General features: G+C 44.5%; 1 protein-coding gene across 2 annotated transcripts in view; it reads right to left on the bottom strand.

Moving 5' to 3' along the window:
* The window catches only part of MMP24 (matrix metallopeptidase 24), a 37,180-nt gene extending 24,159 nt beyond the window's left edge, over positions 1-13,021 (bottom strand). For both annotated transcript variants that reach the window (XM_034066993.1, XM_034066994.1), the window contains exons 1-4: positions 12,896-13,021; positions 10,740-10,888; positions 5,238-5,354; positions 3,157-3,461 (exon numbers count right to left, since the gene is read on the bottom strand). In XM_034066993.1, coding sequence (XP_033922884.1) covers positions 3,157-3,461; positions 5,238-5,354; positions 10,740-10,888; positions 12,896-12,994 — 670 coding nt within the window. In that variant the 5' untranslated portion in view covers positions 12,995-13,021. The remainder of the gene's footprint in view (positions 1-3,156; positions 3,462-5,237; positions 5,355-10,739; positions 10,889-12,895) is intronic.

The following is a 13,021-nucleotide window of genomic DNA, read 5'->3' as shown; positions in this document are numbered from 1 at the left end:
TGTTCAAATCATTCTTCCTTTTTTTCTGACAGGAGGAGGCTTCATGTGGTATCTTTCACTTTTATCCATGTAATAAACTGCACTGCTGGTGGAGACTCCAGAACAGATCTTCTGTGGAGTGGCAGCTGCACCCAAACATGGACCTACTGAAATTCGACAGTAGGACAAATGCAGATCTACAAAAGTAAAGCTTTAGATCTTACTGGTTTGTAATGAAAGTCTATGGACTAAACAGATCAGGCAAATATTGAGGACCTGTGGTGCCAGTTTCAGCATCCCGCTCTGATGACCAGAGATTTACATTTACGATTGTTGCAAGATGTAAAGCTTTGAGGCAGACTATTCAGATTTCCCCTTCAACTGATACACATTCTTGTCAGGAATGGAATGTTTCACATGGTTATATTTTACGGGTTGATGTAAAGATACTAGTGTTACTTCATGGCTATTTTAAGGTTTCTATAATCACTGAATGGATGCTGAAAGGCCAAACCAGTTCCTTTTCTGCACGTGAATAAACGAGAGAGAGCTTTGCTACTGATCTACTGGTAGGATATTTTTATTCTTTCATTCAGCAATTTCTTTAGTTCCAGACTGAACATCTCCGTAGCCCCAGAATATCTATCATGAGGACAAGCAAAACCTTGATTTGAAGAGCTACTTCCTGTTAAAAAGGCAACACTGTCCTCACTAATACATTATTGCAATGAAAAAAAGGCAGTGAACAGACCACAGTGCAGAAAACCTCTGACCAAGAAGCAACTCTTTAAGGCCTGCTAACAGCATTTCAAGTAAAACACATCAGAGGTGAGAACCTTGAGCTAGCAGGAGCTCCAATGACAAGGAATAGTGAAACAGAAGGAAAAACCCTCCTAAAAGGGCCTGGATCATCCAATGAGGAGACAGGGCATTTTCACATTTCCATACCAAGGCTAAGAACACAAGCAAAACCAAATTCCTTGCATTTAACATGCACATCTATGATGCTCTGACTACAGGCTTATCCTGTCATCCTCAACACAGGACATTCCCTATCATCAGCACTCTCCCAGGTGAACAGAACAAACATGATCCCACCATTCTCAACATCCTCACTGGTGACTTTTAAAAGAGGTTTCCAGTAACTCTGGTGCCCAGTTTATGTAGCTCAGTTATTTGAAAATACACAAATGACATTTATCTTCCCAAATGGCAATTTCAGTTCTTCTATCAATTTTCACAGAGTGCCCACCAATCCTACAAATACTAATTACATGCATTTTGAGGACACTACTCATGACAGTCACTCCGCACACCAGAGAAGTACATCATGTTTTTGAAAGAGTCCCATGGATACTGCATAAGCAGCTCTTATAAAAACAAACTGATCTGCTCTCACACAACATCTTAAAAACTATGAAAAATAACTCAAAAAAGTGATAATCATAGAATTGTAGAATAATCTATGTTAGAACATTCTACCCAGTAGAAAGTTTTCCCCAGAGCCATCCATACCATTCTTTAACCTGCCTCCCAACCTTGCTAATCATCAGAAGGAAGCTTTTTGTGAGGAAAAAGAAAAAAGAGAAAAACTTGTACAACTTGTCAAAACCTTCCTGTAATGACCTTGCTTCTATCCCAGGTACCAGCACTCCCAGGTCTCATACATGAGCTTACCTGCGAAGTCATATCCAGCACACAAGCCACCCTCACATCCCATAGTTGAGATCAAATAACTACTGAGACCAGACTGCACTCAACAGACCACTGATACAGCACAAACACACGCAAGTGCTGCAAAAGCAGTTCTCATAAGGTAAGCACTTGGTCTCTGACTGCTAATTCTGAGCCTCGAGAGAAACCCACAAACTGCCCTCCAGCCACAAACCTAGGAATAAAAATTAGTTAACATTCAAGACAGAAAGACACTGCTTCTCTGCCACACCATAACCTCCCACACTCTCCACACTTTCCCCCCCTTCACATCCCATAGGCTGCAACCTCTCTCTTTCTTTGCCTATGTTTAAACATGCCAGGAAACATTACTTCTCTTTAACCTGAGAAGACAAATATAACATTTATGCTTTCCTACAAATTAGCATTCCCATGTTGAACTTGACAGCTCCGTTTCCTTTCAAAGATGCTCTGATAGATACTGAGAAATCTTCTCAACGTACATTCCATTCTGAAGGCAAGCTGCCACTTTAGGTCAGGCCTGAAGGTGGCTTGCATGCTTGAAAGCTTTTCTCCTCAAACTACACGGCTGGCCTCATCAAAGACATTACCTCTGCATATGTCCTTAGATGTCATGGCCACAACAACACTGCTATGTTTTTATACAGTTTAAAAATCAAGCCAGATTTATATTCCAAGTGCACTTCTAACCCTTATAAAATGTTTCTAATTGTGATTTTGAGTTCCTAAAGGTTTAAAGCCACATTATCCTTCCCAGATCATTAAGACTGTAGAAACTGGAGTGATAGTTTATGAGGCCATTGTAAAACCTCTGGTTTTCCAACTTAAATTTTACAAGTCATCACTATCCTCAACCAAAGGTTTGAAAAGAAATTAGAAAGTGCTCATTGCCATTAGAGAGAAAGATAAAGTTAGGAAGATGCAGAAACTCTTCTTTGCTTAATATGGTAAGAACAGTTGTCCTTAAGGAAGAACAGTCTTCCTTAACAAACCAGCCAGCCCAAACCTCTGGTGGACAAATTATGAACATACTCAGACTGTAAGAAAACAAACATGGATCAAAAGGACTTGACATTCAAATGTCTTCACTCTCTTATCCTTCTATTCACCATTACAACCAAGTCTAACTGCTCTTGTTAATTATTCCATGAGCTACAGCATTTACACTCTCTTGTTCACCTTTTGCCTCCCAGAGCCATGGTTTCTGTAGCAACTATGGTCCAAATCTTGAGAGATGTAAAAAGCCAGCAGAGGCACACTCCTGTTCACTCAACATCACAAATGTGCAGAGAGGCATGCAGAACCACAAACTTACTAATAAAGTTCTTGACCCATTTAAGACAGAATACATGTTTTAGAAAACATCTGAATCATTGTACAGGAGGTGAAAGCTCCACTACCCAAAGTATTTTCTAGTTGAATGCCTGTCAGTGTGTCTACATTAATCTTATCCTTGTTTTGAAAAACAAACTGTACTCTTACCATCATGATTAGAATTCCCCAGGGTCCATGGCTCATCTGAATCGAAGTGAGTATCTCCTCCTATTCCGGGTCCAGGAAAGTAAGCATGAGCTAGGAATCCACCTTCTCCATCAAACGGAGAACTGTCTCCATGGAAACCAGAAGCAAAAAATATCATAATATCTGCCTCCTTTCTGTCATTTTTAATTTCATGGTAAGGGACCTCTTCAAAGGTAAGTGGTGTCACTCTCTGCCACACATCAAATGCCTGACGAATGGCTCTCCTTGTATCAATCTCTCCAACTTTGGGGGTATAGTTGTGTACACTGTGTGAATGAGAAAGAAGAGTTGTTTAAATTTGCAGAATGCATTACAGACTTAATATAATTCCAATAAATAGAAACATCTACACATTTCCAAAGGGTCTTTATTTTTACAGACACTGCTTTGTGCACAAAAAGTTTTGCAGTTACAAATAAGTTTTGTTACCAGCAAAACAACAATCCTGATCTGAAGTCTACATTTATTAACAAGAATCTTCCCAATACTTGGGTTGATCTTGCATTGCGTTGCCTCCTAAAAACCCAACAACATTTCAAATCCTGGTGCAGACAGCCAAGTAACCTAGTTTAAAAATGTAAATTTCTTCAAATTTGTCTGAAATTATAATGCTAAAATGGAAGCCAGTGCATGAATGAGCTTTAAGGTCCCTTCCAACCCAAACCATTCTGTAATTCTATGAATATGAAACATCTGCCATGGAAACAACTTTCAGTCTTTAATGAAACTGTCTCAACTTACTATAATGATTGACAGATGAAGACAGTGTAATACATTCAGTGGTAAAACAGAACATAAATCACTTGACTGGCACACTACAAATACTGAGAGTGGGAAGTTAAACAACTAGCAGTTTGACAATGGCAGAAGTTAAGCCATCTGCCAACCTGCTTCCTGAGGTAATGCGTATGCTGAAGATATGCTTTACTTACATGATTCTACACCAGTTTTCCCTAAGGCCCAGAATAGGTCAGAAGCAGGATCTAACTCTCAGATCTCCACATACACATGGAGCATCCTTACAATTTAAGGGAATGATTATTGGAGGAAACTTTGAACAAGTCCCTCCTCCCAGTCTCTGCAGTCCCCAACTGTTACCTGAAGAATTCTCTTCCTCCTTGCTCGTAGCTCTTGGCAGAAGCAATAGAATACCCTGGGCCCTGATTCTCTTTCCCTTCACACCACCATCTCTCTTCCTACACATTCTGGCACCTTTCCCATGCTGGTCACTCGTATTTCTCCCTCTTCACCACATACTTCCTTTCTGTCTTAGCCTTGCTCAGCCGTATCTTTTCCTTAACGTCTACACTCCTAGTTTTTACTCTTCTGTAAACTCCTTTCCCTCCTCCAAAAACAAAATAAAAGTTTACACTTTCAACAAGGGGAGATGGGGGTAATTTTATTTAATTTATATTCTTATTGTCAGAAGCTTCCATTGGTATCATTCAGCAATTGCCTTTCAAATGCTAAAGGTCTAAATGACAAACAAAACACATCTTTGGGAAACAACCCTCACTACTTAACACTCACTTGATACCTGTAGCCCACTTCAGCATACTGCCTCAGCAGACCTAAGTCTAGACAAAAGCAACTTGTATTACAGAAGCAAAAGTAAAACCTCTGCAAAAATAAATATTCAGGAATAAGCTGCAAATTATTAGAGGGAGAAAGTATCACACCTTTAGACAATGATGTTCCTTCTGCATTAACGGGTTGTTGAAGAAGACTCATAACCTATGAGCTAGATCCTCTGATTGCTAAGGGAACAGAATGGTGCTTACTAGGATTTTCCTGCCAAAATTACACAGTGGGTGACTGGGATTTAGGCATCTTTACTGATCAGTTATTTTCAAATTGAGAACAGACTCTGCAGTTACTCCAGTGCTGTGAAAGTGTTCCCCTCCACCATGTTGTCAGAACGAAAGCCTCATCTAGGTGTTACAGGGAAACTCCAGAACTTAAAAGTACACACAAATTTGCATGGCAAAGTAGTAGAGAACCCTTTTTCCCCCAAACAAAAAGAGTCAGGGAGTGGACTATACCTGTAGGTTATATGCTTCTGCCTCCACTTTTGTCCAGTTAGTGCATAACGCTTTTTCCTCCGGCTACGGCGGAGGTGGGGATGATCTGGAACTCCACATCGAGGCTTCTTCATCCACCTGCAAGGGAAAAGAAGGAAAGAAAAAGCAAGTTAACAAGGAGTCTGAAAGAGAGACTCAAAAGAATTGAGGGGTGAATGGAAGACCTTTGAAGGATGGCCAATGCAGACATCAGACGGGCTCAGTCTTCCCTCTCTCGGGTTCATCCTCTCTGCACAGAGCTGCACACCCCACCTCTGCTGGCAATCCACACACGTCAGCATACCAAAAGGAATTAATTTTTCCATTTGGAAACTAGATCAGGAAACCACATACCAGATCAGGTAGCTTTTATGCTTACCAAGAGGTTAATTATGATAATGCCACAAAAGAGACGCAAATTAAAACTGCATGTGTGTGTGCACTGGGATCAAACTCACCTATCACCTCCTCTATCCTCTATTTGTTAAAGTGCTCCTGTCCCAATAAGAAACCTTTCAATTCATAACTTACTAGATAAGACTGAACAAGCGCTAACACAACCCTCCCAGACAAGACTAAGGCTTCCACCTGTAACAACCAGAACAGACTGACCACAGCACACATTCTGCTAGGTCTTTCCACACAATCCTGAACTCTTCTGATGTCACTCATGATGTAGGAAACTCTTGCCTCTATGGCCAGGTAGACTGGAAGAGCAAAGAACGCTGTCCCTTGCACAGGGATCCATGCACTATTATCAGACATGTCAGGTCTTCTCTCCCACCTCCTTTACCTCCAGCCTTAACAGACCTTTTGCTTATTTCTTGCACCAGATGGAGGGAGTCAAACACTGCCACAGGTTGTCCAGAGAACTGGTAGAATCTCCATCCTTGGAGGCATTCCAAACCCTACCGGACATGATCCAGGGCAACTTGCTCTAGCTGTCTCTGTTTGAGCAGGGGATTGGAGCAGATGGTCTCAAGAGGTCCCTTCCAACCTGAATGGTTTTCTGACAAGGAGAAACAGACTGTACCTCAGAATACTATCCCACTTGCTGGCGTGGGCACACTCCAGAGAACACAGAAGTGGCTTACAGAGGAACCAATCTGCCCATCACTGCATGTGGCACCAGGGGAAAAAGGAGTCAGGGACAGGAACAGAGGAACTACAGATCTCCATGGTTCCATCACAACAACTTTCTGTCCCAGCCACATTCATTAGGATTCTGCAATGCAGCCCAGGACAGGAGACCAGAGCCCAGGAATAACACAAGCAGTCTCCGACTGCAGCTCTCTGGCACTGCCCTTAGCCTCCTGTGTGGCTGCTGCTGAGAACATTGCCACTGCCATTCCTCAGGCATTTTTTGCATTTGACCCACTCACTCAGATGGCAAAGACAAGTATCCACTGTGACACAACACCTTAAGAACACACTGCAGGCATGGGATGAAGAAATGTGCTGCTTCACACAAGAAGAGCACTGTAGCCCATTCTGGCAGATTTCTCACACAGGACACCAAATTCTCATCCCTTTCTTCAGCAGGACCTCCTCCACACTCCTGGCCACTCGGGGAACAACTTTTTGTCCTCAAATGCAGACATTCCTCCATAAACTGCAGCACTCCAACAGCAAGCAGTCCATGTGTGCCCACATGTCTGTGCCTAAACAATGTACAATCTATCAAAATTACTAGCCTCACACCTTCAGGAAGGGGATGTCTTCCTTTCACCAGGAAAAACTTTACAAGACTTCTTTCTGGGACACCTTTTAAATAAAAACCAAAGGGACATTTTGTTTTATACAGCCTCACAAGAACATTCTCTCACAGCACACGTACAGAATCACAGAATCCCAAGGGTTGGAAGGGACCTCGAAAGATCATCTAGTCCAACCCCCTGCAAGAGCAAGGTAACCTAGAGTACATCACACAGGAACTTGTCCAGGCGGGCCTTGAATATCTCCAATGTAGAAGACTCCCCACTCCCAGTTCAGCTGACCTTTCCTTGGTCCACTTCCTATATGTAAAAACTACAGGTGGTTACAAATCTCAATGCCGTCATCTTCTCCCCACCAAGAACAGAGCAAATGAGAGCTATTACACATATTGTACTGTACCTGACAAGAGACCAAGCTGTGTATGTGAAGCTGGCATGGATCTTCCCCACTTACAGGAGCTTACATTTATCAGTACAGTATGTCTTTCAGAAATCTAAGCAACCTGCAGAAATCAGATCTGTCTTGCCCACACAACTGCTGCCACCTTCAAAGATAAGTGGTACATCTAAGGTTTGCTTTAGAAAAGCCAAATTAATTCAACTTCAATACACGGTGTTTTTTCAAGTGTCCTTTATTTGTGTTCTTCTGCATTGCTTCTACCACTTTGCTAGAGAGAGAGATGTCAGGCATACTGTAGCTTGTATCCTCCTAGGTATTTCCTGTAAAGCTCAGAGTGTTTCTCTGGATCAGTTCCCTGAGTCAACTTACTTCCCAGACACACGGGCCCATGTATAATCATGGGCCAGGGTACAAGTCCAGCCATCTTTTCTCAGCAGGGCAGATCTATGGCAAAATAATCACAAAGCTGTAGTTTGCTGCCACTGACCTCATTTAGCTGAGGTTTTTGAGAGCCATTCTCTATTGAGCAGTTTGGATAACCCTTTCTGTGTTCCAGGGCGTTTATCAAAATGCATCACATCAGAAACAACACAATTACTTGAAGCAGGATTCAGACTTCAACTTGTGGTTACTCTCTGTCTTGTATTCTGAGGTGAGGGACCCACACAACAGGCTCAAGACAAAGTACATTACACTTCCAACAAATGACTATTTCTTGATTCCCTCCAGGGCCATGAGATTGATTACAATGAACACAACAGTAACCACTTCTGTTAGGTGCCGATGTGCCTTCTTTCCCAGCACACTCCCAGGACTATATTGTTGCCTAGCTGCTGAGCAAAATTACAACTCAACCTACTAGTTGCAGGCAGACGCAAAGTTCCTTGAGGCACTATCAGTTGCAAGGTATGAGGAGGCCATGTTATACACTGTCATTCACTCTTCTTACAGAAAACTATATAACACAACCTCCTACCTCAAGGCAGCCTCACTACCAAATGGACCTCCACCCAACCTTCCTTTTGGGTATCAGTAAAGAACACCGATGGTGATGTTCCTTCCCATTTTCCACTCCCACTGGCAGCACCTGCACGGTAACTTTCATACACTTGGTTACTCATCTTGGATGAAAGCACAAGCTTGGGGTTTGGAGGCACATGGGGAAGAGATGAAGAGCTTTAATTTAGTAAACAGAACGTGCAGAACCCATTCCCTAACAAATAAACCACAGAAAATAATAACTTCACACTCTGATTCTAAAGTGACTTTCAAGGGGCAGTGCTTATGGTACTGACAGGAGTGACAAAAATTTGTAATTGCATTTACCAAAACTTGTAACAGAGACTGAAATAAGAGTTTTGCAAATGTGAGTAATTCAGAGCTCTCGGAGCCAGCCTGCCTCATCAGCTCTTCTCCTTTTGCTCAGCTTCCAAAGCAGGTCTGAGGAAGTGACAGCCTAACAAGGCTCAGCCAGCCATGCCCTTCCAACTCAAACTAGAGGCTCACTGCTAAGAACAATTAGGACCTTTCTTTCCCTTAATGGAATTTCCAGGTAGGTGCTCCTGCTCCACCCTGCCAAGCAAAACGTGGACCTACTGGTTCAGGACGGATGGAGGCAGAACAACATCACACCTGCAAAGCACACTTGCATTTGGCTGCACCTGAGGTTTCAAGCCTTTGGAGACTTGAGTTTCAGAAGAGGGGAACCATCTTCCCCAGTCAGCCTTCAGGTGTTTATGCACCAATCAACCCCTGCCCACATACAAATTCACTAAAACATGGGCAACACCTTCCTCTTCTCCAGAAAAATACTTTCACTTACTAAAGCAGGGGCTCCCATATGCAGTTTGCTCCCTTCCCCTGTCACTCACAGGGTAGCAGAAGCAGCTCCCGAACTTTCCAAACTAGCACCCCAATATCATAGCCCCTTCTTCCCCCATCCCCTTCCAACTCATAAGCATCTTGACTGCTAGCTTCTACACACCAACTGCAGATACACAACCTTGCTTTCTGGCTCTGCTTCAGCATTCACTTACAAAGCGTGTTACTGATGGCAGAGATATCAGATGGAAAATCCCCATCTTTAAAATGTATCTCATTTTCAACTCATTTGAACAGCAAAACAACAGGATTTTCTCTATCCCTCAAGGGAGCAAAAGGAGCTTTTCTTGTGATCTAAAGGAGGGAACATTACGTTCACTGGAGAGGCACTCCCACTCCAGGATGATCCTTTTCTGCCTAATTCACTCATTTATCCTGTATCTCCCTCTTGTAGTCTGGAAGGCATAAAAATCAAACCCCTTTGTTCTTCACACTATTTGGTTACTTTGTGCCCCCTTCTTTTTTGTTACCATGTCCCTTTTGCCATCAGAGTGCCACGATGGGAGAGATGAAGAAATAGAGAGAACACACTCTAAAAGGGTCTGCTAATGCAGTAAGAAAACAGCAAAAGAAAAACTCTCAGGCAGAGCTAAGCATGTTCTATTATTTGTATTTTTTTTTTTTGCTCACTATGAGATGCTTCTTTCCCCCAGAAAGCTTTAGTAAGGCCATATCTGCATCCTCCTTTAGTCAACAGATGCTCCCCTAGTCCAGACCAACAGCCATCATATTCAACCGGTACAGAACACCCAGGCAATCAGATGACAAGAAGCCAGTGCAGTAGCAGCAACAAACACTGCTCCATGCCAGAACACCACATGCACACCACACTTCACAATTATACATCAAAGAGCAGACTAAAGGCAACTGTCTTCAAAGAACAAAGTCCCTCCAGCCTTGGTGATTCAGACCAATGCTTCTGTGCTATCAAATCATCGCTCACAAACAATACACATGGTCAACATACAGCAGAGAACATCTGATGTCCAATAAATGGCAACCATCCACAGCTACATAGTCTTGACTATCGTCACCAGACTACAATAACTCACTTCAGCTCAGACTACAGATCACCACAAATAGCATCTATGGAGATCCACAACTCTAGTTATTTAAGAAATATATTAAAGCCATTTCTGGAGCCAGATTTGCACCTAAATCTGGACAGAGATCAAAATGAATTAAACACTCGGTGTTCTTTGCTTTCAGATGCTCACAGGATTCATGCTTTGCCTATGCATCTGCAATGCACATCTATGTACAAAAGAACAACATTTAAGAAGAACATCCCCTCACACTCCCAAACAGCAGTGTTGGCAAAGAGAAGAGGTGTTTTCATTAGGAACACCTTTTCACAATCAACATTTCTCTTGCTGAGCCAGTCAAATCTATCTCTTTCGAGGACTTCTCACAGCTGGAATAATTACCCAGGGAATACGACAATGCGTTAAGAAAGGGAAAGACAAAATTATCCTACATTAATCTTACTCAATAGTTGTCTGGTCCAAAACTCCTGTTACTGGGATCCCATAAAACTGTTGCATAGTGGCAACTGCAGACTGCACAGCTTTACCCGACTGCGAGGCTGACATTTGGCTGTCAGATGGAAGTAAGTAGCCGTAAGTTTTTAACCAGCCCTGAAAAAGAAAGAAACAGATGGTAAGATGCCACAGAAAGTTTTCAACTTAACAGATCAGAATATCTCTTCAAATGAAAAAGTGATGAACTAGCCCAAAAAATTCAACTACGTCTCTTTTTTTATGGCTAGGTTTGGTAATATCATCTGATCCCCAGGAAGGGCTGAAGACCCAGCTTAACATCAGCTGTCCGGGCAGAGACTGCAGGCCTGCCAGTTAAAATGGCCCCATCCCTCCTGAGTAAATGGGGCAGACTTAGGTCTTTGGGGCAACAAAAATGTCCAAGATGCTCGGCCCTTGTTCCAAAGGCTTCTTATGCACCCTGTCACCTTGCATCACAAGATGGCAAGGTGACATCTCACTTCCCACTGCAGCATGCTCCCACTAACACTCTGCCCACCACCTACTGCTGCCTCTGTACTATTGCTCCAAGCAAACAGCTTAACAGGCCTGGGCGATCCCCACAAACACGGCTTTAGCTTTACCCTTGTAAGGAGAACAGGAGAATTACTTACATAAAAACCCCACACACCACCACCACCAAAAACTAACCCCAAAACAAACAACCCACACGCAGAAAGCTTGCAGGGACTCTGTTTGGATGGACTTTTCCTCTTGTAACAGCAGACAGCCAGCAAACTGTCAGAACAGGAAAACAGCCAACTCTTCTCAAGGAGCTTTGTCCCTTTTCCCTGCCTCCTCCCCAAAACCCAGCCTTAGATAAAACCACATCAAACTTGTCAAAATGCATTTTCAAAGACACATACGAATTTAGGATTTTTCCCCCTCTCCTCTTCCCTCCCTCTCACTTTGATATTACAAGAAAAAGGAACATCACCTTTAAGTGCAAGTGTAATAAAACCTGAATGAAGGCTTGCTTTCACAAACCTTTCACCATTAACTTTTCTCACATATACCCCAGTGCTGTGCTTCTTTCTTCTCGCCAATGCTACACTCCTCCAAGTCCATTCTTAGATGAGGACCATGAGGACAATCCATCTGACCCACAGGACACAGCCCCCAAAACACAAGCACTGATGAATCACATTGGTAGCCTGAACACTTGGAGCAAAGGAGAGAGAAGAGACATCTTCTCTTAACCTAACATAGCAACAGGAAAGCAGCTCAAGTCAGGAGGAGCACAAGAGGCAGAACAATCCCCATTTCACTGTGGCAACAAGAAGATAACAGAATCCACTGGGAACAGAGAAATGTCCTGTTTCCAAAGTAGAGAATGAAGGTGTATGACAGCATCTGGGCTGCGTATGTTAAAGTTCACCAACTAAACAGCCATACAGAGTATTCAACCCAGGTGAAGCCAAGCTACAAAACTGCTTGGAGACTGGACACATGCTACCACTGCCCTGGCATCTCGCGTTGGGCTCTGACAAACAGTACGCTGGAACTCTCGGACCTTTGGTCTGACCAAAATACACTGTCCTTGAGCAGCAAGGGCAGCACACGCCTCCGAAAGTGCTACCCTAACTAAACAACCACACCGGCTCTGCGCTGGGCTACCTTCGCGTATCCCCTTTTCCTCCCGGCCAGACTCGGACGCAGTAGCGGGCAGGGGAAAAGGACCCTGCGATGCCCGCACTGCCAAGAAGCTCCTTCGCCCTAGAGGCTGATGCCCAAGAGCACCCGGGGAGAACCGGCTGCCATCGCCTGCCCGCTCCATCCTGCCCAGGTGCAGCCAGAGGAGCTGCCGGCGCCTGCGGCCGCACAACCCAGCCCAGCCAACCCGGCGGGCCCGCAGGAGATGCCCGAAGGCTTCCGGCGGGCAGCAGCGCCCAGGCGCGGCGAAGGGGCTGGAGCCGGGCGCGGAGACCCTTGGAGCCGCTGCTCGCACAGCTTTGCAGCCCGGCCCCGGGCCACCACAATGCACAGCCCTGCCCCCGGCTTCCATCCCCCCCCGGTCCCAGCTGCGGCACCACCGGCATCCCGCCCCACAGAGCCGCGCAGCGCCTCTCAGCCCCCGCCGGCCCCCGGCCCCGCTCCCAGCCCTACCCGTCCGGTGCTGGTGTCAGCGGCGGCGCGGAGCAGCGCGCAGAGCAGCGGCAGCAGGGAGCCCGCCGCAGCCAGGCCCCGGCGCCGCCTCGGCGCCATGGCAGCGCGGCGGGGCTCCGGCCAGCG

Source organism: Melopsittacus undulatus, chromosome 10 (assembly GCF_012275295.1).
Source record: "Melopsittacus undulatus isolate bMelUnd1 chromosome 10, bMelUnd1.mat.Z, whole genome shotgun sequence".
Taxonomy (NCBI): domain Eukaryota; kingdom Metazoa; phylum Chordata; class Aves; order Psittaciformes; family Psittaculidae; genus Melopsittacus; species Melopsittacus undulatus.
The sequence above is the reverse complement of the archived record's forward strand: the minus strand, read 5'-3'. Positions and strand labels throughout refer to the sequence as shown.